The 26,409-nt window shown below is 38.2% G+C and overlaps 1 protein-coding gene across 4 annotated transcripts in view; it reads left to right on the top strand.

Annotated features, from left to right (window-relative positions):
* TAB2 (TGF-beta activated kinase 1 (MAP3K7) binding protein 2) overlaps positions 1–19,396 on the top strand; it is a 61,737-nt gene extending 42,341 nt beyond the window's left edge. For 2 of the 4 annotated variants that reach the window (XM_041423475.1, XM_041423476.1), the window contains exons 3-7: positions 4,635–6,147; positions 12,876–13,036; positions 13,662–13,755; positions 15,073–15,153; positions 17,351–19,396. In XM_041423475.1, coding sequence (XP_041279409.1) covers positions 4,635–6,147; positions 12,876–13,036; positions 13,662–13,755; positions 15,073–15,153; positions 17,351–17,496 — 1,995 coding nt within the window. In that variant the 3' untranslated portion in view covers positions 17,497–19,396. Of the gene's footprint in view, positions 1–2,486; positions 2,779–4,634; positions 6,148–12,875; positions 13,037–13,661; positions 13,756–14,205; positions 15,050–15,072; positions 15,154–17,350 lie in introns of those variants that run through there. The other 2 variants (XM_041423478.1, XM_041423477.1) reach the window with 2 other exon arrangements.
* The last annotated feature ends 7,013 nt before the right edge of the window (positions 19,397–26,409 follow it).

Genomic DNA, 26,409 nt, shown 5'->3' on the forward strand with positions numbered 1-26,409 from the left:
CCCTCCACAGTGTTAGACCAGAGCAGGGATGAGGCACTGATGTGCAGCTGCCCAAGGCTTTGGCTGCCAGATGGGCTTCATTTTTTTTCTGTGCCCTCGGAGTCTGTGTAGTTAATTAATGGATTTCTGTTGGGCTTGATAGTAAAACGTCATTTTTGACGAGTGCTGTAGTTGGTGCTAAAGCTGCATATTCTCAACTTCTATGTGCAGCTGTCTATTTAATGCTGCCACTATCAGAACACATACCATATTTTGTATCAGCTTCTTGTTCTGTAACATCGTGTTAGCTACTGCAGAAGATAAATTAATGTCCCTCCAAAGCCCAACAGGGACACCTAAATGCCTAGAGTTAACAAATGTTGGTAGACTTGACATAGTTAACTATGTTGCTTAAACATGTTTGCTTTGCATTTTCCATTGATTCAAAGCATCCGTACTTGGTTGATTTTCTTTTTCATTCTAAGATATTCAACATTTGATTTACTCTGATTAATAAGAGAATGATCTAAATAGTCATACTGATTATCAGTATACACTGATAGGAAAAATGATGTTACGGCTTCCCAGAAGCTCTCTCTGGACTATGGCTGGGACAACTGTGGTTATGATTCAACATTCTTTATATCCTAATTTTTTGTCTTGCTATTTACATGTATTTTTATGTATGAAGTACATCTTTTGCTATACTTACGTATGTATATGTACTCACATATACATCCAAATAAAGTGTTCATACTGTTGGGAAGAGTGTCTGTGACAATTTAACTTTCATATTGCCAAGACTTTATCATGACTCTCCAGTCTTTCTAGAGTAAGAAGTTGTGAAAAGTGCGTTTCATCAACACAATTGGTTTTGATTTGCAAGATGGCAAAATTCTGCTTGGGGCTCATGAGGTTTCAAGCTTTCTTTAGTCCTTTCTTTCTCTTTTTTTAGCTGAAAAGGAAACTCAACCAGAGTATAAATTGCCAGAGTATAAAGTGCTTGTTCTCAGGATTGTACACTGCTATTTTTGTTAGTGCTCTATAGGACTTAATACTACAAGTACAGTGTTGTTCTTCAAACATGAGAACTGCTTATTCAGCAAGGTCTGTGGGCTTGATGGAGTGAATGCATCAGTAATCACCTTTTAAATGTAATACTTGATAAATTTAAAAACTAATGCTTGTCTTTAATAGAGTCAGCAGTCTTTGCAATGTTGAATACAGTGGATTTCTTTAAATAAAAAGAGCCTTATAACTGTGAAGAAAAGATACTGTATATCCTGTATTATGACAGGTTTATGGGGAAGGGTTTAGATTTTGAGGAAGTGTTCTAAGTCAGCTTTCATAAGAGGATCTTTCAAAAACAGTCTAGAGTAATTAATGTTCCATGTGTGCAGTATTGTTAAACTAATTTGTCACACTGGAAAGATACCTTTTTTGTGAACTAAGACTCACCAAGAAAATCCTGTCATGTTCGTGGTTTTTTGAAATTTCATGAACTCTGGTTTCTCTGACTCATCTTCCAGCTTTGCTACTCTGGCTTGGGGTCTTGTTCGTTTGTTTGTGTTTTGGTTTGTTTGGGGTTGTTATTGTTAAAAAGCTGCATAACATGACCTCTTCAAACCAACGAATTTTGTACTTGGACTGATGGGAAAGATTGAAAAGCAGAATTTGAGAGTACTTGTGCACATGTTTTCAGTGCTGCTGGAACAGTGTCTGAATCCTGAGTTCTGCCACCTTGTAGTTGAACACAATGGAAGGAATTTCCAATAACAGCAGTAAGTGTAGTTCAGGTCAAAGACAAGTACTTGAGGACATTTGGTGTAAGAAAAGCCTTGCCCCCACAGTACCTTCTGTGCAGCCATCATATGTTAGGGTGAAGTTATTTTTAAGCTAGGAGTTGTAAGATACCCCAGGTGAGAATCTGAAAGAATATAAGCAATTATACAGTTTATGATATTATTGATGAGGCATTTATAAGAAGGAAAATTTCTTTGGATCACTATGGATTGTGCAGAAAAAAATGTACAGATACTTCAGTCATCCTCCATGAATTCTTTGTAACCGAACACTTACAGCTGTTTCTAAAGGAAAAAATTAAGGATAAAGAGAATATGCAAATACCTCCAGGTAAATAGCCCACTGTTGAAGTACCTAAACATTATATGGCATGCTAACAACAGAGGACAACCAAAGAGCTAATAGGAGGAAGCATAAACCTGCTTGATCTAGGGAGTAAAAAGTCTTGGGCTGACAGCACTGAATATTCCTGAAAAGTTTTATATCCCTCTGTTCTTCCCAACAGGCCTCCTGCATTCAGGTCTCCCATTCTCCTCATTTAAAGGAATCACTGCAGTGCCCACAGTCAGTGGACATAGTTTCCTGTTACTCTGTTTTTTGTGTCTGGAGCATTCTATACCTGCTCCTCAAGTCTACGTCCTCTCCTTGCTTCCTCATTTCCCTCCAACATTCTTATTCTTTCTTTTTTTTTCTTTCTCTTTCAGGGTGCCAACATTTTAAACTCAAATGGGACATGGGCAGAGATAAGATGAGGGGTATTGTTTTGCTGGAATATGCTCAGTTCTGCCATCAACCGGTTCTCTGATCTGTAAAGAGCTAGAAGCGGTTGAAACTCTGCCTCTGCCAGCCAGAAGATGCCAGGGGTTCCATGTGCCCCCGTTTCCCCTTTTGAGTTCTCCAATTTTCTCATTGACGTCACTGAAATTTTGGAATTGATTGGATGCAGTCTTAAAAAAGAAAAAAAAAATTGTCCAAAGAAATGCATTCAAGCTGAATGTAAGGGCCTTGCAAGCTTGGCCTGTCCTTTTTTGGTTTGGTATTTTTGGCCTTTCTGTTAATAATTTTAATTCACTTTATGCAAAATCTGCCTTTGAGATCTTTCTAGCTTGTTTTTCTGTGGCATCCTATCTTTTTCCCTTTTCTGGCTCCCTTTTCTCCTTTGCAGCAAATACCGGGCTATTGTTCTTATCTTACCGCTGTTCTGTCTGCGTGTTTCCTTTCTTCACTACTAACTTCCTTTGAGTACTTCATCCTCTGGTGCTTATTCCAAACTAGAGTCAATATGCATATCATCAATTTGATCCATTTTCATATCTCTGAATACTTTTTTGCAGCAATCCTATAATATAATATAGAGCTGGATTGATAGATAGCCTTTAGGTAATCCTGTTATTTTAAAAAGTTTTCTGGTTAGGGTTTTTTTGGGATTTTTTTTCCTTTAATTTGGAAGAATTCAGAACTGTATCTGGTCTGTATGAACACATGCTTTTGGTATTGTGGGTGAAGCTTAGCCTTGTCATCCCTCTCCCACTTCGGTTTTCTTTTTTTTTTTTCTTTTTTTTTTTTATAAATCTGTAAGGTAGAGACAGTCTTGCTATGTCTGTACAACACTGTCATCTTCGTCGTGGTTGAAGAATGAAAAATGTCTGCTAGTTTAACAAAAATGACAAAATAGGAAGCATGTAGCATGAATCAGTTTATCTGGTTGTGTTACTCTTTTAACTAACTGATAATGTTGCTACTTGGCACATGCAATTTTTTTTCCTTGATCACATGCATTTTTTTCTAGTAACTGTTTCTATGTGCTGGATGGATTTGCCACCTATTTAGTGTTAATAACATGGGCCTGAACAGGTGCTCTTCTGGCTGAAAGTATTAACCTTTATTTCTTGGGGGGTGGGAGGTTCTGTGTGAAAAGTGATAAAGACAGATCACAGTATGAAGAAATTAGGTCACTGATGCACATTCACTCTTTCTAAAAATCCTTATGTAGGAAACTCAGTTGGGAAGTTAAGAGTACAATATTATTAAACATGTGGAAAAGGAGAAGAGATAAGCAGTTTGCGTTTGAAGTGTTCTTAAAAAAAGAGTTAGCTAGGTTGTGGTTTCTGTTCCAAGTCATCCTATTACTGGTTTTAAAAGGTACAAATATGAGTATTTTAATTTTTCCAAGCAGTGATTTAAAATGAAAATACAAATGTCCTCTGGATTTTCAATTAATAATTTTGATCTTACAAAAGAATAATCCTGATATATTTGTGTAAACTGAATTTTTGCATTTCTTCTGAAGTCATATACAGTTTCTTGAGTCGGCGTGTTTCTTCTCTTCATAAGATTCACTTTCTGTTTTCAGCAGGAGATAATGCATAACTGGTATTGAAGTGTTTGGGAAAACATTTAAAATAAACATGCATTTTTATTTTTGCTTTTAAGTTGTTAATCAATGCTATGCAGATGCTGTGAATCCATTCCTGCTGTCATTTTCCTCCCTAAAGCCAGAGCTTTGGTCTCTGCTGAAAATGGTTCTGAAGCTGAGAAGGAATAGGGAAAGTATTCATCCAAGGTGTATCATACTGTATAAAGCTAGCTTTCCTAGGTGCAGGATTTCTCAGTCACTGCTTCAGAGACAATGCAGACCTCTGCCCTTGGTACTACTGGCTGAGTCACTGTTCCCAGAGCAGTGAGCTTCACAGGCAAGCCCTTTGTGTGTATAGAGCAGCTATGCTAGCCATCCACCTAAAGCTTTCTATCTGATGCTGTATTGTTTATTTTTCAGTTGTGATTTGATGTATTCATACATAACTGTGACAGTATTTTATCAGTAATGTCAAACTTTCATCTGTCTTTTTTAGAATAACAATAATTTGGATGCCTGTTGTGCAGTTCTCTCTCAAGAGAGCACAAAATATCTCTACGGTGAAGGAGACCTGAGTTTTTCGGATGATTCTGGGATTCCTGGACTACGAAATCACATGACATCTCTTAATTTGGATTTGCAGTCACAGAATGTCTATCACCATGGAAGAGAAGGAAGTAGAATGAATGGAAGTAGGACTCTAGCTCACAGTGTTAGTGATGGAAACCTTCAAACCAGTCAGTCCAACAATGAACTGTTTCAGCAGGAACCACAGACAGCACCTGCGCAGGTTCCACAAGGATTTAATGTCTTTGGGATGGCTAATACAGTTAGTGCTTCTAATCCAGGGCAGCATCTTGGATTTCACCTAGGCAGCAAAGGAGTATCTAACTTATCTCAACAAACACCCAGATTCAACCCCATTATGGTAACTTTAGCCCCAAACATTCAGCCTGGTCGCAATACCCCAACGTCTTTGCACATACATGGTGTACCTCCTCCTGTACTTAACAGTCCCCAGGGAAATTCTATCTATATTAGGCCTTACATCACCGCTCCTAGTAGTACCGCTCGGCAAACACAGCAGCAGCCAGGCTGGGCATCTCAGTTTAATCCCATGCACCCTCAGCAAGTCTACCAGCCTTCACAGCCAAGTCCCTGGACTACTCTTCCTACATCCAGTACTACGCCACATACCTCATCGCAACACTCGACACAGCCAAACCAGCAAGGCCACCAGACTTCTCATGTGTACATGCCTATCAGTTCTCCTACTACTCCACAAGCACCTATGATTCATTCATCTGGTGGCTCACAATCTTCTGCTCATAGCCAATACAACATTCAGAATATATCCACAGGACCTCGCAAAAATCAAATTGAAATCAAACTTGAACCGCCACAAAGAAACAGTTCTTCTAAGTTGCGTTCAACTGGCCCTCGCACCTCCACTGTTCCCTCTTCCCTCAACAGCCAGACATTAAGTAGAAGTCAACCCACTGTTTACATATCGGCCAGTCCTCCAAGTACTGATGAAGTGATCACACGTGGTCAGCCCAAGGTCTACATTTCAGCAAATGCCACGACAGGAGATGATCAACTTGTGCGGAACCAGCCCACACTTTTCATATCGACAAATCCTGGAGTATCTACTACTGCTAGGAATATGTCTGGTCAAGTAAGCATGGGTCCTGCATTTATTCATCACCATCCACCCAAGAGTCGAGCAGTGGGCAACAGCACCACTGCAACTTCTCCTCGAGTGGTTGTTACACAGCCTAACACAAAATATACTTTTAAAATTACAGTTTCTCCAAATAAGCCCCCTGCAGTTTCCCCAGGGGTAGTATCCCCAACTTTTGAACCTACAAACCTTCTAAACCTTCCTGATCACTATGTTGAACCAGAGGGTATCCAGCATCTTACTGACCCTGTTTTAGCACATGTGGATAGGATCAGTGATGCACGGAAATTGAGTATGGGATCTGATGATGCTGCCTACACACAAGGTAATATTCTTAATATAAATTGTAGAGATTTTGACCAGGTTGTCAATTTGGTGTGTAGATTGCAGAACAGGAAACAGTTAGTAACCTTTATGATGTTAACACGGTGTCTTTAATTTTAGCATTTGTGAGTGTTTCCTAAATAAATAAAAGCATTTTATAAGCAAATCATAGATTTCTTTTTATGGTAAAGACATGTAACTGAAGACTTGGAGATATTCTTCTGTTTGCCTTAAGTAGATATGTTATCTGTTTAATGAAGTGGAGTCATACCATCTTCATTTTTATGTTGTTCTGAAAGAAACATCTACATTTGTTCGACTTGTCCTAGTGATTTAAAGCTACAATTCCATTGTCCGATATTCAAATCAGTTGAGTTACTGTTTACACTGGATAATATTCCTTTTTTTTTTCTTTTTTTTTTTTCTTTTTTTTTTTTTTTTTTTTTTTTTTTTTTTTTTTTTTTTTTTTGTGAGTGTTATTTAAGAAGAAAGAAAAGCAGACTTCAAAAGCAGTTAATGGCACAAAGTGTTGGTCTGGCCTCCACATTTCTTACTGTGTTCCTGACAATAAAATGCTTAAGGTCTTGATGCTTACTTCTGTTTACATTTCAAAATGTGAAAAGGAGCACCAAACCAAAGGAATCTGTTTTAAGAGATCAGTGGTAATGGAGGGGTACAACTTAGAATATGTGATGCAGCAAGATAACCTGTTAATCTTTTTCTTCTGTTTTCATGGGTTTGCATGCTTTTATTACCAATTTGATGGTTTATTAACCCTCCTGTGAGCTTTTTGCATAAAAATGTTGAATGAGTCTTAGGATATTTAAGCAGTAGTCACAATAGGTTGTCAAAATATTTTGTCTTTGACCTCACTGGTCCTCTCTGAACCTAGCAAACAATTCAGAATTTAAAAAACGGGCCTGTTCTATGACCAATGTAAACATTGTTCAGATGAACTTAGCCATTTTATTTTGTGTAAGTAAGTACAGTGATCAGGACACTGGAATCCAGGTCTGTGTGTTAATGAAGTAAAGTCAGTCAAGAAATCAGAAAGTGATTCTAGCTTGTGCACTGCTTCTGGATATAATTATCTTTAGTGAGGAGTAGTCAATCCTAACTCAAAAGTTTGTAAAGGTTATGTGTCAAAACCAAAAAGCTAATCATCCTTACATTCTCTTATGTTCAGTGCATAAAGAACTTCAGAAAATTCATCTGTAGGTAAGCAAAAAAATTGACCTCCAGATCATATTTCCTTTTCGTACTTTGGAGGGAGTCTTAGCTGTCTGTTTTAGTCTTAGTCCTGCAAAACTTCATATACCAGAAATTAAGCAATTGAAATCTTATCTGTAGGCTTTAAACTTTAGGCTTTAAATCTTGTCTTTAGGCTTTAGTCTTTTAGGTCATGAACTTGCTTCCCAAGCAAGTTGGGTACTTTTCAGGGGTTTGCAAAACTGCACATTTTGAGGAGTTGTCCCTTTCATCTTTTTCCTTTCTGAGGGCACTGACTTATACCAGGTCTGCCTTTTTCTCTCTTGTACCCTTGCTAGTGATAGCCACTGTAACCTCTCTACCAGCACAGGTATCAGCATTCAGTTTATCGGGATGAGGCAAGCTTGATACACAACCTAGAGTTCCAGAAGCATTGACCTCATAGTTGCTGTGCAGCCCAGCTCTTCCTGAAGCCAAGCTGCAGCTATTATATGATATATAGATCCATGACGTGGGTTGGTACAACTTTAGGGACCTCAGAAAATCATTCTTCTGTGTCCTTCATTAGAAAGTGCCTAATACTTCTGAAATTCTTTACATGTTTTGCATTTCCAGCACGAGTGCTCCATTTCTGCTGCAATAAATGCAGTGTTTCTTATGTTTTTGTTATTAATTAATATTTGGAAAGTTGAGAATTCTGTGATAGACTTACTTTTATGATATTGATATCTGGAAGTCCTAACTGTTACTTTTAAACGTTTCTTATACTTAGCAGTGGGGTTTTTTTATTCTTACTTACAGAAAGGGATTTGAGTTACTTGATGTTTTCTGTATTCTAAACTGCTTATGATTTAGCCTGGCTGCCAGAATCCCCATGCGAGGTGCTTGTTTCATTTTAATTTTAGCCAGAGAAGATGAGTAGTTTCTCTGGCTGTGATTAGAGAAAAATGTATTTTCATCAGCTTTTCTATTTCTGCCAGAATGCTCCTTATCTTGGCAGGGAGAACTGAAACTGGCTTTGGGAGAAAAGAAACCTTGGGGTGGAAGATGGAGTTGCTTTGATGTCAAATGAAATTTCCTTTGCTCTTTTTATTTATTTTACATTTATATATGTGGTCCAACCCAGGAGAGCAGAAGGTGTGTTGGACTTCTCTGTAGGTGCTGCTGCTTGCCATCAAAGAAGCTTTACTTAATTGCAGTGTGTAGGCACCTCAGTCTCCTTCCAGGACATTTCTGGTTTCCCTCCCAGGAAAGTCACAGTGGGTGGTTGAAGGCTGCCCCAGATCTCTGTTTTATTTGCTGCCAAACCTGGAGGTTATAGAATGTGTAAAGGAGTGGGTACTGCTCAGATAAGATCAGTGTCATTTCCCTGGAATCCTTGGTTGTATCTCTGGCACTGATGCTGTGATCCTGAGAAGCTCACTGTCAGCAGACTTTTCAGAACTGGTTGCTGAGGGATGTTTCTCATTTTCTAGGATTCTAGTTTGAGATACTTAGGACTCACTTGTGGGAGTGCTGAGTGCATGTCCCCTGTTGAAGTCAGTAAGAATTCATGGTGCTGTGAGAAGAGTAATGCTAGATGCATGCCCAGAAGGACAGCCAAAAGAGGATGCATTTTTGTGTTCAGTATCACTTCTGTCAGTGTGCAGGAGTATTCCCATTACTTAGTAGAGATTACAATTTATAATTTGTTTTATTAATATGAAATAGTTAAGTGGGATTTCAATATATAATTTAGTTTAATATAAAATGTCTTATGGATGAAAAACTGGAATCTTGTTAGAAATTGAAAATTCTGTACTCAGATACATTTTTGTGATGTATGGTTTGTATGCATGTCATGTGATGAGTAGTGAGGCTGAACAGTTACTTAATAGTTGCTCATTCTGCATATAGCTTTCTGTCTGTATAATGGGAAGGCATCCCATCAAGAAAATACATAATTGTGTAATAAAATCACTAGGTAGATGTTTTCTTACTAGGGAACTTAAGTCCTTTGGTTAAATATTACACAGCTTTGACTGTCTGTTTTGATAGTACTTTCTTTAACTTGAAAGAGGATGGTGTACAAAGTTGAGGGAATCATTGGTACCAACTATAGTTATGTATGTGGATGCATGTTTGCTTAGCAATTCTTGCCACTGTTTTTAATGTATATAAAGTAATTTATAAACTAGATTAGTAAATTAATATTTTGTACAGCTCTTGCTTTGGTTTCTTGAAGGTCTTTAAAATTTAAAATAAATAAAGCTGCAGGAAACAACTTTTTTTATTCTTATCCAGTCCTTTTAGATGTTTAAGAAAAAAGACTTGAATAAAATACAGCTGTGGCCTATGCACCCAGGGGCTCTGAGCCCGTTGCATCGTGTGGTCTAAGAAAAAATACCACCATATATTTGGCTCTGTGTATCAGGCTCCACTCTTCACTGATGTTCTTTTTAAAAAATTAGGTGGAGTATTGAAAAGCGAGAACAAAAAAAAAAGCAGTTTGAACTATTGAAGTTGCATATCAGATGACTGAATTCTGTGCAGCTTCAAATACGGGTTTAGAAAACATGCACAAGCATAAGTGTGTTTTGAGACTCTCATGAACCTCCTGCCACAGTGTAATTACATTGCCAGAAATCTCCTCCACATCTGACAAACTAAAAGATTTAAAAAATGCATAGGTCTATAGGATAGGGTGAAATTGTTGTATTCCTAGATTAGAATTTATCTTAGAAACACTTAAAATAACAAAAGACACTAACATTAAAATTCACATTCACAGAGTCTTTGAGAAAACAATTATGCATACATTTACAAACTTAAAGGTATATTTAGCGCCCAACTCAGAAGGTCGCTGGGAGAGGAAGAGTGAACTTTTGTCCTCCAGACTTTCATGCTCCTTCCTGTAATTATAGTGATATACCGCTTTTATGCAAAAAACGTGCACTTTGGATGTCAGAGGAAACAGTGACATCTGCCAGAGCATTGAAGTGTACTGCACTCTGCTGAATGGAAGCGTGCAGAAGTGTAAGAAAAAACAAACTAAAAAATTAAATGTGCCAAATACCCTGTTTGCACTTAACTAAGAAGTTAAACTGCAATGTTTTTCTGAACGTTTTCATTGCTCTGAGCAACACTAGAGGGAGCTGAATACTTCAATTGCCACTTTCCATTCATAAATACGACACTGAAATACAGGGAGGGTTTTGTCTTCCCCTCACCATTGTTTTCCTGCAGCTACCAAATTGGTATTAAAGTAAAATTACCAAATTGTGTATGAAAGTCTCCACTTACACCAGTCTCTTTCAAGTTCCTTGTCAAAGTTACTTTTAATAGTAGAAGGATAGCACAGCAGTATCAAGTGATTCTTCTTTAATCACAATGGTAATTTTTAAAACCTGTTGAGATTTGAAATTGTGAGATGATAGTCACAAAGTTCCTAGGAGAATAAAGTTCATGACTTTCCAGACGTGACATGAAAATGAAAAGCATATAATAATGCTGGGGGCATCCATCAGTGCCTTCTCCTCCTTGTACAGTTCCATACTGACAGCTGAATTTCTAAACCTCACAATGGGAGAACATCAAAATGGGAAATTGTGGGTTCTTTTACTTTACAAGAGTAGCTCAAGAAAGGAGATGAGGGATGCACAGGCAAAGTTTTGGTCATAGTTGAACTCTTGAGACCATGCCATGCCATATAACCTGATATTCTGGTAACAATGCTCCTCACCTGCCACATCCAGCAGCACTGGCTACTTGCCAGCAGCCTGCACCCACAGTTTGACAGGTCTGAAGAGTTCTGGGTCTGGGCAGTAGGGCATGGCTGTGTTGCCTCAGCAGGCTTACCAAGGTAATGAAAACAGAAGAGACTGTCTAAAAGTGGAAATACAATGTAGAAAGGAAAAGGGCTTGTACACTCTACCACAATAGAGGAAAAGTAGTCTTTGATTTCCTTTCTTTAGACTTGCAGCTTCATTTGCTGTTTGTAAAAGGCCTTTCAAGAGGAGAGGCTGTCTGTTGACATTACTTACCTGATAATTCCAAGTCTTTGACAAAAATCTTTATACTGAGATTTCAGTTATGTTTTTATTTTGCATATTAGCACAGCTGCAATTTTTACTGTAGTGCAACTACTGTGACCCAAAGTAAAGGTGTCTGTTTATGAAAACTTCTGGGATTTGAATAAAACTTAGCAGAATCTAGGTGTCATTTCAGTATCTTGCGAACACTTGTGACTCAAAAGCCTAGGCTGGATCTCAGTATGGTCTGTAACACTGTTCAGAAATAGTTTGGCATGGTTCCTCCTTTTAAAGAACCTCTGGAAGACAAAATGCAATGGTGAGTGAATGAGCAGGCAGGATCTGCAGGAGAAGACAGCTCTGCTTGCCAGAAATGTGGAGTGTTCCATCTTTTTGATGTGGGTTTTTTTTTTTCCCCTCTGCTGCTATTTGGGAAACCAGATTTGAGTGCTTCTGATATTTTGGTACCTGAAGAAATTGTGAGAAATTAAACAACATGTTCCAGCTAGAATTTGGTTTAAAGACTTTGTGAGGCAAATTCAGTCTTTTTAAAATATCTTGTTATTGCTGCTTCTTTATAATTTCCTGGGTGATATAAAAGTATTCATAGTCTGTGAAAATTATCACAGTTTAAATGAATTACTAGCTTAATGGATGAATGAATGGCTGTGCAGAAATTAATATTATTCTTTGGTTTATTTAATTAAATACATTTTATAGAAGGTGATTATTACTTTGAACAGTAATATCTGCTTTTGTGATGATATTTAATAGTAAACCTGCCTTCAGTGAAATAAACTCATTCGATTGTATGAATTTGTGTCATCTGCTACTTAGGTTCTTTATACCTTTAAAAAACTGGTTTAAAACTGAAATTTTGCTAACTTCATTGTTTCTAAATTAGGTCTCCTTGTGCCTTTTGCTTTACAAATAGTAACCAGTGTTAGAAATTAGAAGCTGAGCTAATGGTTCTGCACTACAGTTTAGGGGTAAAGTGGCATACAGTCCAGCTTTTGACAAATATCACAGTTTGCTAGTGGTGTGCTTATTTCTGGTTTGGTTTCACTTGAGGTACTCGTACTATGATGAACACTGGATCCAATCCTAATTCTAATAAGCATATGTAGTGCTCCATATTGCAATTGTCTGAAATCCTCTTCATGCTACCTGTTTTACAGTGGTTAAGATGATTACACAAATAAATATTTGTTCCTGCCTTTGGGTAGTTAGTCTTGTAGGTTTTTACAGATTACAGTTAAATTTTGCATGGCTGTTTATTACCTTGTATGGCTTTCTCATATTTGCTTGTCTGTAGTTAGCTTGTGCTGTTTTTTAAAAATACAACACTTTCTGTCCTATGGCAGAGATTTTCTTGTGAGGAAATTGAAAAAGCAGTCTGTAGCAGTGTTTTTTTCTGTTTTTTCCCAAAAGAGTACTAACTTGCATCTTAATCTGATGTTGCCATGTGAAGGATAATAAAGTAGATAAAATGGGACTTTATGTATTGCAGCTTTACTGGTACACCAGAAGGCCAGGATGGAGCGACTTCAACGAGAACTTGAGGTTCAAAAGAAAAAGTTGGATAAACTAAAATCAGAGGTCAATGAAATGGAGAATAATCTAACACGAAGGCGCCTGAAAAGATCGAATTCTGTTTCCCAAATTCCATCAGTAAGTTGAAACGTCTGTAGGGTATAAACCTAAACCACAGGTGTGGTCTGTCATAATAAACTGAAGGAAGACTTGTTCATATATTGACAATATGCTAGGGACAGGCAGTATAGTTAGAATTAAGATGGTGAACAGTGGAATTTAGAGTAAGGACTAAAAATGTGTCATTTAACCACAACCTTGCAGTTTGCTAATTGCTTTGAGAAGTATTGTTTTTAAAGGCAGTCGCTAAAGGTTTGATGTGATAGTCCTTACAAGTTAATACTCATACTGTTATCACACCAAGTGCTTTTTGGTCTTGTTGCATATACTGAGCTCAAAGAAACCGATTAATGCACCAGTTTTCAGTGATAGATGATCATCCATTGATCTGGACCAGACCACTGGCTGTGCCCTGACTGAAGATTGGAATTGTTCAGTCCACTCTGAAGTCTGATGAGAGAGAACTATTCAGTAGATCTGGAAGCTTTTTCTAAGATTATGCTTGGATTAAAAGAAAGGTGGTCATTAGGGAAGATTCTTATATCATCATTTGTGAAATAATTAAATGTTGTCTACCTGTGCGTGAATGATAATTGTTCATAAACTGGGGAAATTAGTCTAACAGGCAGATTTATTTTTTCAGCTGGAAGAAATGCAACAGTTAAGAAGTTGTAACAGACAGCTGCAGATAGACATAGATTGCCTAACCAAAGAGATTGATCTTTTTCAAGCAAGAGGTACAGTATGTCTTAGTACATCAGTAACTGTAAATGTTGATTTTTTTTCACTGTCCACATGTTTCAAAAAAGTCTGTGTCATAAATGATGGATATATGCTTTTTGAAAAATCATCACATTAGTTTGAGTGAAACCATGGCAGTAACTGTCTTTAAAGCCTGATGTTTTTGTTGGCCATATGACTTCCTAATTCCACAGTCATTCCTATTTCATACTTGGCTCAGAAGAGAGAAGTTGTGATGCCATTTATTTATTAAATGCTGGGTGTGAGGGGGAATGTGATTATCTGAGTATCAAAGAAAAGAGGAAGTTTTTTGAATGATGCATCTCTACCTATCTGTTCATCTCTCTCTTTTGTCTTCCACCTCTGTCTGTATTTAGCCTCTAAAGTTAGCAAATACAAAGTGTGGTTGTAACTTCCAGTGTGCTCTCTGCTTTCCTTGTCTGCAGGGTCACAGCCTTTGGTCATGGGGGTGAAATTACGAGACAGCTGAGCCAGTTCAAGAACTGCCAACAAGAAACCCTCTCTCCTCCTGCTTCTCTCTCTTGCCATTTACTGAGCTCTGGCTCTGTATTAGTTTTTTAGACCCTTTGCAGAGTTGATTCTGTTCACAAGCCAAGCTAAAACTTGCATTGCTGGAAAAGCTTGTTATAGCTGATGGGAGGGAGAGGCACAGGAAGGGAGAACTGAGATAGTGAGAGGGAAGAAATTGATACTTCTCATTTTCAGAAGCAGTGAGCTGTTAGATCAGCTGGGACATGAGCCACAAAAGTTCTGTTTCAGACAGTGTACCTGCAGTTCAGGAGAAGGCAGACAGGTGTGCTGAGTGTAATGCTACGCTAGAAACCTTACCTTAAATAGAGTGAATAGTGGGTAGTGGGTGATTTTTTTTTTTTTACTTGTTACAGTAAATTGCTTTTATAGTTTCCTCTTGAGTTTTAATTTTAAGCATGTATAATACACTGCATAGTAGGTAAGAAATCTCTGAGTATAGTTGCAATTTAGAAAAAGTCAGGTAGGATTTACTAACAAAATTATCTTAAAGAGTGGCAGAAAAAGATACCTTTAAAGGAGTATAGTTTGCTAAATCTTGTCTCTGACTTTACTTTATACTGCATATTTTGGGCAATAAGTTTGTTAAGGTGTGTTGTTGAAATCACTGATATCTCACTTAGGTCTGTATTGACACCTCGATATAAAAGGTGGTAAATGAATAATAGTTTTGTTACAGAATTACTGCCAGAAAAAACTGATATGCCTCCCTACTCAAGTTTATTTTTTTAAACTGCTGCACTTTTTTTTTTTTTTATTTTTAGGACCACATTTTAATCCCAGCGCTATTCATAATTTTTACGATAATATTGGATTTCTTGGTCCCGTGCCACCAAAACCCAAAGGTATTGTATTGATAAAATTTGGATTTGATACAAATACCTGGTTTGTATCTAATATCAAGTTCTAATTAACAAATCTTGTTTAACTGTTGAATTGAAATAGATTACTTCAAAAGCATACAAACCTTGCATTTTATTTGTATTGGCAGTAAGTATGCTTCCGTTTGCTCTTGTTTCCTCTCTTCATACATTCAGGAAAGAGAAGTATATTAAATGGGTTATGTTAAAGATGGATGATGTATTGTAAGGCAGTTTATGTAGTGGAAGCATCCATCTTTCTCTAAAAATGACCATGAGGTACATTGCTTAGGGACCAGTGAAACTCATTTAGATGTGCCTTCACCATCATCCATAGCAAAGAATAGATTTACTTACATGTAGTAACAACTCAGGTTGGTTACCCTCACTGGAATTCATGGTTACTGTAGAATTTGTATTAGCAAGTTACATGAAAGCCTCTTCTGACTATTGGTAATTATAGTTCTAGGTAGCTGAACAGGAAGGTAGTGCAGAGCAGTAGGGCAGTCAGTATTGCTGAGTATTAGCCACTCTTAAGCATTCTACTTACCATTAGTGTGCACATTACTTGCTTTTTCCTCTCAGGATGTTAAACAAAGCAGAACAATTGCCTCTTGTGTTTTACATAAAGCAGAGAATGAATTCAGCTTGTTTGGAACGTCATTATTCTATGACTTTAGGCAGACCACCTCATGAAACATGGAGATAATCCACAGGTGTTTCTGTGCAGTCTTTCTGTTCTGGAAGTTCTCCACATAATATAGATGTGTGTGTTTAATTGTCCTTGGAGTGTGCAGTAACTGTTGTTAAGAATATCATCTTGGAGGTTTCTGACAGTTCTGCATTGTGAAATAGTGTGGATAAATTGAACTTTTTGTCCTGTAGATCTTTTGCAACACTTCTAAACTGATATTGTTTTTCATGCATTATAAAAGCACTTTTTATCCTTTGTTACCTGAGCTGGTAGTGAAAATTCTACAAATTTTCATACAAATTCCTATTAGACACATTTTACAACGGAACCATGAAGAACTTGTAAGTTCTGTCAATTATGTAATTCCTTTTATAATAAATAAAAACTAACCTATCAAAGAAGAAAACTTAAATTACTTTTCTTTGACTAGTTGTCAACATTTCTATTGGCTTATCTTTTAGGTACTCACAAATTTAAGTGTTTCATTCAAACTGTTTTGAAAATACAAAATTGACCCTGTCTGGTTTATAAAGCTCTAAATTCCTTCTATCAATTATCTTTCTTTTCTTCTTTTTTTTTTTAAAGTATCACTGCTGTATCTTAGTTCTTCACTAACTGTAATTTTAACTTCATTTTTTTAAGCTTCAATTTAACTATTATGTAGGCTTTGACTTAAAGCAGAGTTACTGCTGTTCACAAAAGAACAAAAATAATTCTTGGACCTGTGATCAGAAGTACTGTTGTACTTCTGGAGCTCTTGCTGTCATTTCGCAGCAATTGCCGTTGCTGATGAGATGTTTTCCAGATGAAATAATGGGCTGAAAGAATTTTGCGGTTGCCTAAACCAGGGAACCCTTAACTTCAGAAGTCACTCATCTCTCTTTTCATCCTTTTCATTCCTTTTCTCTCTTCTTCTTTTCTCTTTTAAAATAGTTGAAGATTATTGTCTAACACATCATGCAAAAAGATGTGTTGGTATAGCTGATTACTCTGTAGCATGACAGCCAGGCAATGGTTTTTCTTCAGTACATCTGCCTGCTGAGCTGGCTTGAAGAACTGCTACCTTCTTTCTAGAATCAAAAAGTTTGGCATGTCAGAGGGTTACAAAGCACGTACGTCATGTCAAAATTAATTTTAGACCACTTCATAGACTTCAGACTTCTAAATCTTGTCCATGTTTCCTGTGCTGATTAATCTGCAAATTTTATCTCCTTTTTATGTGGTAGCTTTTAACTGAGGGAAGAAAGGGAAAAAAGCAGAGTTAAGGGATGGGAAACTTGATTTTTGTACTTTTACCTTGAGCCTTTTGGCTGACCTACAATCAAGCTGTAATTAAGGGGGTGGTAAAAACCTGCTTCTGTCACTTTTAGTAACTATGCTGTTCTTAGAGGAACAAGATAGTTCTCAGTTACTGGAAAAAAAATCTCAAAATTCTTTCCATGCTGTTTTCAGTTAGTAACTGCTTATCTTATTTCTTCCATGTCACAGATCAGAGGTCCATTGTGAAAACACCAAAGACTGTTCCAGACACAGATGAAGATGAGGGAGCTCAGTGGAGTTGTACTGCCTGTACTTTTTTAAATCATCCGGCCTTAAATCGCTGTGAACAGTGTGAAATGCCCAGGCATTTCTGAGCCAACAGGCCCGTTACCTTCTGTAGAACCATAGCAAACGTACACGGAATTGTCCAGGCATTGGGGGGCAAAAAAAGCATTTATGCATAGGATTTTGTAAAATGGAAGGTGTGACAAGATGGTTTTTTGCTATTGTTAAATGTCAGCCCACAGAGCAAGCAATACCTCAGAGTTGTGTCACAGGCAGTTGACGCTGATTGGCTGAAGGGCGATCTGCTGAGAGACTCGGCAGCTGTCTGAACCATGTACAGTATTACCAGTAACACACACCGTGTTCAGTGCCTGGGTGTTGCCCATCCTCTTCTCTGCCCCGATGTCACTACTGAATTTTGACAGGGGAAAGGAATAGAGTGCTAGTGTTTTTGTTTTCAGAGCTTTCAGTGAAACACTACATGCACAAAGGAGATCTTAAAAGGAACAAGGTTTAAATATTTAAACTGTTTGCTGCCACATAGTGCCTTTGATAAAGGGAAGAACTTCACAAATCAGTGGTACTCTTTGCCTTGTCTTCCCTGAAAACATCTCTGTGAAGCCAGAAATCAGTACAATCACATCTAAAGATGAAAAGGAAAAACTGCATGCGTTGTCTGTACAACACACACAGTGAAATACCCCAAAGCTTTTCCTACTGTACATAGCTCTAGAGCCTGCTTTAAGTGATTTCTTTTCCTCACCTTTATTATTTTCTTGTACTTCTGTATGTATAGTGTAATAGTCTTTTTGTTAACTTTCTTTTTTTCCCTTTAAGTGATTTAGCACGATCATGTCCCCTTTTTTAAGCTTTTATCTGAGAAAAGCAATGCCTTAAAATAAGAGCATTAGTAAGAAACTATGCACAAAATAGCTTTCCTCTGCTCGTTCTGTACATTGCTCTTGTAAATGCTGATGATCTGTGAAGACCTGCAGATGCAGCATGGTAAAAGTGCAGGAAAAGTTGGAAGAGTTATGCATATAGTTCACTCTGTGCACTGAGTTTTACGGTGGGTGACACAAAGGGAGCATTTTGTCTGGTGTGAGGAAACTTTATACTAGGAAGCTTTCAACCCACCAACAGATCAGCATCTGAGTTAAGCTTGCTTCATCTGCTGGGTGTCTTGCAGACTCCTGAAGAGAGATTCATTGGGGAAATACATAAAGTGCCAAAATCAACAGCAGCAGCATCGTACGGCTTTGTTCAAGGACTTTAAATGCTTTCCTGTTTTGGCAGCCAGTTTCTAAACATGACTTTGTGGTGAAGTCTCGTATTTATAGAAAACAAGGATAGCAATATTTAGGACAACTGAAATAAAGGCTGGAAAAGAGAAATCAGACAGACTTGAACACTGAAGCAACCTCAAGCATCTCTTTTATTTTGATGATCTATTTTTTTAAGGAAAATACTCACATGGTCGGGGATGTATGTAACTGAGATCAAGGAAATGGAATTCCAGTACAATCTGCATGAAAAACGGCACACAAAGAATTATGTAGCAGCAGCACTTAGCATGAGGCTGGAGGGAGTGCTAGCCATGTAGCAAGAGACAAAGTAGACTGTCACCCACTGTAAACATCTGCCAGTGGACACTTTTATTAGGAGTTTTACAAGTGATCTATGTGAATGCACAGAGGCCTTTGTTTTGAAGGCTTTGCAATTTTTTTTATGTGGGAAGAAAATGTCAATCCCAGGTAATTAGGCAGTAGACCCAAAGCACTTGCATTCAACACATTTTGTTTATAAAATGAGGCCTTGTTTTTCAGCTTCATCTGCAGTTCTATGTGAAGATTGACAAATCAGTTTTTACCTGTTTATTAATAAAACCTAATTTGGATATCTTGAGTTGATGGTTTTATGATTTAGTTGGGTAAACTGCCTTTGTAACAGATAAGTTATTTATAAAAATTAAAAAAAAATATATTCTAATGTTTTCTTTTGTGATTTGTTTGCTTTTTCCATGCTGTGGAGCAACAGAATACTCAACAGAACAATAGGCATTAACAGTATTAAAAGTAGGCTGATTTCTTCTGACAGAGTTTTTATTTAAGCCTTTGTTTTGTTGAACATTGTCTCTCCTGTCATTACTCTGTTTAATTCCAATTCAGTGAGCATAAGGAATGTATTTCGTAAAGTTGCACTGACAAGATTGTTTTCTGACCAAGACCCACTCATTTATTCATAAAGCAGTAAGCTAGACACAGCCTCTTTTTACTTCCTGCTTCTGCAGTTTATGATTTTTAAAATGTTTTTCTAAATCAAAATGGGCAACTGCTTTGTGGTGACAGATGACGAACTTATGTTGATATAAGCACAGTTTAAGGATGAATATGGTTAAACTGGTATCTTGGTGCTATGGATATAAATGCTGTGAGTTGTGGAGTGTTCTTGACGTGTCTTTCCCACATGGACCCTGTCAAAGCAGATATTTGTTATGTGGAATTGAGCTTTCCTGAGACATAGTTATGCTGTATAAAAGGCCTTCAGGGGACATCCATAAACTGATTTAGCAAAAAAAAAATTAGCTACAGATCCAGAAAAAAAAAATCCTTAATGCATATTATTCAACTAGTGGGCCATAATCTGCAACATGAGAAATAGTGGTTGGAGTGAGTGGGGCAACTGAATTTATAATGGAAACACCAGTCAGCTGAGGGATGGAAAGAGCATATTTGGAGAAACAGGTGAGATGGAATCCTGCTCATTCTATGAAATGCATAATTAATCTTTTCCCTGAATTTGAGTGTTTATTTTCAGAGGGAAAAAAATACTTACATCCTTGCTCCAACTAGGTGTGCAGAGCCATCTGCTCAACATGAGTTTGTATTGGACAGCCTTTTCAGTAACTGATCCTGAAACAGTGGGATAAGAGAAATTATGTTTCCAGTGTCTATTCCAGACTTTTACCTTCCCCTTCAAGAGTTTTATGTTCTTTGTGTACTTCAGGTCACATATATCATCAGATAGTGGCATATCAGTGTAGTGTGTCATGGGTTTCGGTTTGAGGGATGAACTAGAACTAGATGTCACTGCTGGATTTTTTTTCCCTTGTGGAACATAAAACAATAAGTACTTGCAGCTTGTGTTTTTAGATCAGTACTTTATCTTGGATGCTGATTTATGATTTTTACTTTCCTGTACTGTTTTTGTCAGGGATCTCTGTAAAAACAAAAAAGTACATATGGACAGGAAGGGAGTACCCTTCTTGGCTTGGCTTTCAGAGATGCTCCTGTTTATTTTTTGTGAATGCTTAAGATTATCACTTGGTCAAGTTGCAGAACTGGGGTAACTTTAGAAATGTAGCAGCGAAACAGAGCTGGTACTGACTGGGCTGCTGTGTGACATCAGCTCTGTGGAACTGACTTCAGTTCACCTTGCTACTTTCTAGATGTATTAGAAAAATGTTTGTCTTGTGCAGTTTCCAATCAGTAGAGCTATTCTGTTGTCCAGGAGCGTGGCCAGGTGTGGCACCCGTGAAATTCAGTTTAATTGTGAGATTCAGTATCTTCAGTCTCAAGCTAGTGATAGATTGGCTTTAAAACTGTGTGGTCAGTATTCATGCCTATTTGCTTTATTTATGTGAATTTAATCAGTTTTATGGTCTTGAAATGTCTACCTTCAGCGTGTTTCGTAGAAGACTGCAGGAAAAGTGTCCTTATCAGTGCTATATTCCTTCAGTCAAAATCCTCTCACTTGAATGTATATTGGAGCCTGGACACAAATTAAAGGAAGACTTGATTGAAGGTGTAGAAGAAATATTAGAGAAAAGTCATCTATTGTAATCTACTATTTACTCTTTTCAATACTCCTTGGTATTCTAAAATGGGAGTATTGCTACAAAGCAGTGGCAGAAACTTTTCAGTACAGTTAACACAATGTGTAGTGCAGCATGTGAATGTGCAACAGTTATTACTTATGTTTAATTCTAACTTTAGCAAGAAAATAATTTGATATTTTGTCTCATATTTGTTAAAAATGCCCTGATCAGTTGAAGAGAAAATACAAATTAAACTTTAGATTACTTTTATTGGCACAGAGTAGAATAATTACAGTGCATTCCTTTTTCAAGCCTGACTGCTTGAGTAGCTCTTTTATTGCTAATTTTGAGGAACAGTCTTTGATTTTATGTAGTCCAGAATGCCTTGTGAGGTTCATATTTTGTGTAAACTACTTTAAAAGTATGGAGAGAGAACAGGAAGAGTTAGTATGAAATGTGTGGGAGCTTCAGGCTCTATAACAAGCTTAAATGCTACAGGAGCAATTGGGAGTGGTGGTGAACATTGAAAATTCTATGATCAGACTCAATTTTGACTTTTTGATGATTCTTTAGTTTTAATTTGTTTTTTTTTCTTTAAGAGTTATGTGTGGATGGCATCTACGGTAGAACTCAAACAGTGCTGCCTTCAGAGACAGCACTGAGTAAAAGTCTCAGAAATTCTTGCTTCAGTCAAGACTTCAGACGTGTTGATTTCCAGCAGTGCATATAATTATGCTTTCATCACAAATGCAAAGATTTTTTAATATTTAATCAAAATGTAACAATCTTCAGCCAGTGCAGTGCTGCTGCAGGCATGAGTTTAGCTGATTATTTTTCCCAGTGTCCTGTTCTCTTCGGATTTGATTTGCAGATACCCGTGTGTACTTCCAGAGGACTTTGAGTCAAAATGATTGATTATCTACAGGGGTTCAAACTGCCTATGATTTGCGAGTTCATTTAAAATAACAAAACCCTGTCATATCACATGTGAGTGCAGATTTTAAAGGTGAAAAGTAACATCTCAATTAAAGTACTAAAGCATTTGAAGTTGATTTAAAAACCAGTTCCACTTTTTAAGGGGGTGCATTGTTACAGTTTGAATTCTGTGACTGCTTTTTTTCACACCATTTACAGGAGCATGGTGCCAAAATAATTTTGATGTAGCTGATGCGGTAACAAATGGAGATGCTGCATATTAAGCATTTTAATGTGGTTTTAGTATCAGTAGATATCAGGAGACTTTATCAGCTTATAAAGGCTATAAACTTTACCTAAATTCAGGTTCCCCTTGCAAGTGATTGAAGGTCCAAGCCTAAAGAATGCTGTGTTGGAGACATCAAGGAAATGGACTGAGGAATGCTGTGTTCTCCGTGTACAGCAGCAGGTGGTGTTGCTTTCTCTGAACCCAGCTGTAACGTGCAAAATAAAATGTGGCAAGCAGAAGGCCTCAGAGCTCGATAGGGTTTGTTGGAGTCAGGAACTTGGGACATTACGTGAGAGAAATGCTGGTGTCACCACTGCATCTGCTGGCAGGACAGTCAAGTCTCCATTGTCTGCTGAGGTCTTGCGCTTGCCACGTTTCAATATGTGCCAAGGAAAAATTCACAAGGCTTTCCTGAGGGAAGGACAGTTGGAAGTGAGTCCCTGGAGTTCCTCATCTGACTAGTACACAGCTGCTTACTCACAAAAGGGAATTGGTGCCTGCATGTAAAAGGGGTTATTCAGCCTCTGTGGTTTTGGAGGTTGGACACTGATTCCTTAAAAGAGAAACTTTGTACTCTCAAAAGAACAGCCCATGCATTATTAATTCTGGGTTAGCTTTGTAGCATCATACTGCAACAATAAACCCGTAAAAGTGGTGTTTCCTAATTTGGGTGGTAAATCTAGAAGTGAGTTTGAAAGAGGTTAATGAATGTTAGCTCTTCTGAGTGACAGGAAACATGATTCAGAGGAGAGAGTTAATGTATGTTTGTAATGAAAACTTAATGACAAAAGCTATCGTCCCAAAAACTTTATTTAAAGAATTTGTTCTATAGAGGTTTTATGTTGATCTAAGATGACAAGCAAAGCTTGTAATGTTTGCATGTACGTGATGTCACTTATCAGCTGATATAAAAAAAACATTTTGCTTACAATCTACTTATTCATGGTAGCAGCTCTGTACTTCATAGTTAGCTGTAAATAGTAAGTTGGGGGCCCTTTTTTCATTGTCATTTTGGCTTTTTAGTTTATTTTTAATATTTGCTATTTCACGGGTTGTATCCTGTATAGAACAGAATTGGGTGGATGGGTGGATTTATTTTTTTACAGAATCTTTTTGTAGCTGTGCTCTTGTTTATACTTGCTTTGTGTCTTCCTTTATTGTCATGGAGAGCTACTGTTGCTCCATCTAGGGAGCTGCTGTTCGGAAGGAGGAAATGTTTGGGTGCATTGTGTCCCATCCCACTGCTCTGGGGCTGGTGCTGGCTGTGAGCCTGTGGACCATAGTGAAAAAGCGTGAAATACTTAGGCCTTAAAAGGCATTTGGCCAAAGGTACTGGAGAATCTTTGAATGGTTTGGGTTGGAAGAGACCTTAAAGCTCATCTAGTTCCAACTCCCTCTGCCATGGGTGGGGACAACTTCCACTGGACCAGGATGCTCAAAGCCCAGTCCAGCCTGGCCCTCGGTTTGTCCAGCTCAGCAATATTGCTGTGTCACTGGCTCAGCTTCTAAAAGATGCTCTGTTCTTGTGCCTTGGCAGTGTGCAGAATGTGATCCCAGGATTTTGCTATTCGCTGTGCCTTCATCTCTTCCTCTGTCTTTTCAGTTTTCTTTATCTCTAATTAGAGACTTGAACAACCACTCAGGCGAAGTTTCCTATGTTTTGTTTCAACTGTCCTGTAGCTACAGTGCAAATTTGGGTTAGAAGTAGGATTTATCTTCTGGGTTTTTTTCATGAGCCTTTTTCTTCCCTCTGTGTTTTGGGGCCAGAAATAAAATTTAAACATAACCTGAGGAAAGAATATACTGTCTTCTGACAGAGATCCCTGACACAATCATGAAAAGATTGTCATGTGGCGTCGTTTCTGCCAGCAAGGAAAACTTTTTGGTATCCAATGTCTATAGTTTATATTTGCTGTCATAGAGAGGATATTGGAGGCTGTCACTGGACACCCAGCTTGAAATTCGATGGCTTGTGGTTTGATGCCCTGTCACAGACTTGTTTGGTAGCTTGGAGAAAGTTGTGCAGGTCCTTGTCTGTCTGATCCACAGCAGCGGTCTGGCCTCTTACAGTGTTTGTTGTGCAATTCCACTGCAATTGAGGAAGCATTTGGAGGTGCATACATCTTTTCTACTATACATATTCCTGAGTATTAAGGTTTTGAAGAAGTGAGGCTGTTCAGTAGAAAATCCTACTTTGTCACTCCAACTGAGCTGCTGCTGGGCTTAAGGGGTGAGGGGGGAAAGGCAGTGTGATGCTTGGCTTTGGGAACTCCTCTTAATCCTTGGCACAGCTGCCCTGTATATGAGAAAGAAAATGTCTTGTTAGTGTTTTTTGAGCTGAAGGACATAACAAAAGCTTTTCCTCTTTAATAATGATAGTAATGTGGCGGGTTTTTTCCTGTTGAGCTTGATACTTTAAAATTAAATGGCTTAAACTTTCTGAAGCCCTAAGGAAACCAATGCTGACCTGCCTGGCCACCATTCTGCCCCTATGAGCTTCACATCTGGCCCTGGCACTCTGGACTAAATGAAACAGAACAGCCAGCTAGCATGGCCAGGGGCTGAATTTCCTTTTGTTAGTGGACCCTACAGCTGCCCTGATGGATCTCACCAGGGAGTGCTTTTCTGCCAGCCCCACAGCTGTGGCCACCAAGCTCCACACTGCAAGTGTGGAATTCGCTCTGAAGAAACAAACTTCATGATTTTTCAAGGCAACTGTCATGTGTCCCAGTTCACAGTGCTTCCTGAAAAAAACAGTAGGGTTGAGTGATGGAGAGAGATACTTCACTACTGACATTATCTACTATTTGCTCCCAACACAACTGTCAGGCATGGCTGTACCATGCTCAGAAACTTGTGCTTCAACTTTGAGAGCCCAGCCACGTTCAAAGTGGACATAAGGTAAGCGGCGTGCAAAGGTATGTCTTACATGGTTGCATAGAAAATGTCATCCATCTCCTGATCTATTGCTTCATGTTGGTTTTCATTCTCTTTCATTTAATTTCCTGTCTTTTCGTACTGCTCTTTTCCTGGACCAATCCCTGTATTTGGTAGCAGGGTTGAACCTCTTGATACTTGATTGCACACAGTGCTTGGGCTCAAGGCTTGAGTCAGCATCTCAATCTCACTTGTTCATCAGTCTGCCACCCCATGGCAACCGTGCTTTTCTCTTGGGTTTTGAAACAGTTGTACTAGTCATAGTACTGGCCCAGAAGGTGGTGGGCTGCCGTGTGATGATTTCAGCTCAGTATCTTTTCATTTCACATGTGAAATTCATCTCCTGAGACTGAGACAAAATGCATTAGTAATGCTTCAGAGCAGGGATTGCATCACCCTCAGCTGGAGGTGTCCTTGTTACTGGTTTACAGGTCTACACTCCAGGATGCTCCCGTTCTCTGTGGAGCTGTTAATGAGCTATGAATCCTGTCTTCTGGCACTGGAATGGCACACCCCTAGGGCTGACAGGGAATGGCTGATCTTGGCACTGCCCATCATTTGGTCACAGCTGCTCTTTCCTGCCTAGTGTGGAAGGGCTTTCACTTCTGTGACCAAAAGGAAGTCGTTGGCAAGTGGTGATTAATAGTTTTTTCTGAATTTTGGTTTTATGACTCCAGATGAGTCTCAGGAAGGTAACACAGCTCATTTCACATCACAATTGGCTCCTGCTGTTACTGCCATGACCTAATTGTTTTTATTTTCATTTTAAGAGTAAAAGCATTTAAACCCAATCTTATAAAGACCAATGAATAAAACACACCAGTGAAAAAGCTGTGGCTGAGGGCTTGAGGTAGGTGGCATAAATTAGTTTGCTCAGAGGCTTGTTTTGTCAGTCATTATGCATCTGTTAGGAACTCCTGTGTGATGCTCTAAAGCATCAGCCGTCACTCATGTTTGACAGGGCCTGCTTTGTGTGGGATTTCCCCCACCCCAAGTGGTGGAAAATAATGTTGTGTGTTTAGCTGCAAAAGCTGCTCCATACCT

Source organism: Onychostruthus taczanowskii, unplaced genomic scaffold (genome assembly GCF_017590055.1).
Source record: "Onychostruthus taczanowskii isolate IOZ18803 unplaced genomic scaffold, ASM1759005v1 scaffold78, whole genome shotgun sequence".
Classification (NCBI taxonomy): Eukaryota; Metazoa; Chordata; class Aves; order Passeriformes; family Passeridae; genus Onychostruthus; species Onychostruthus taczanowskii.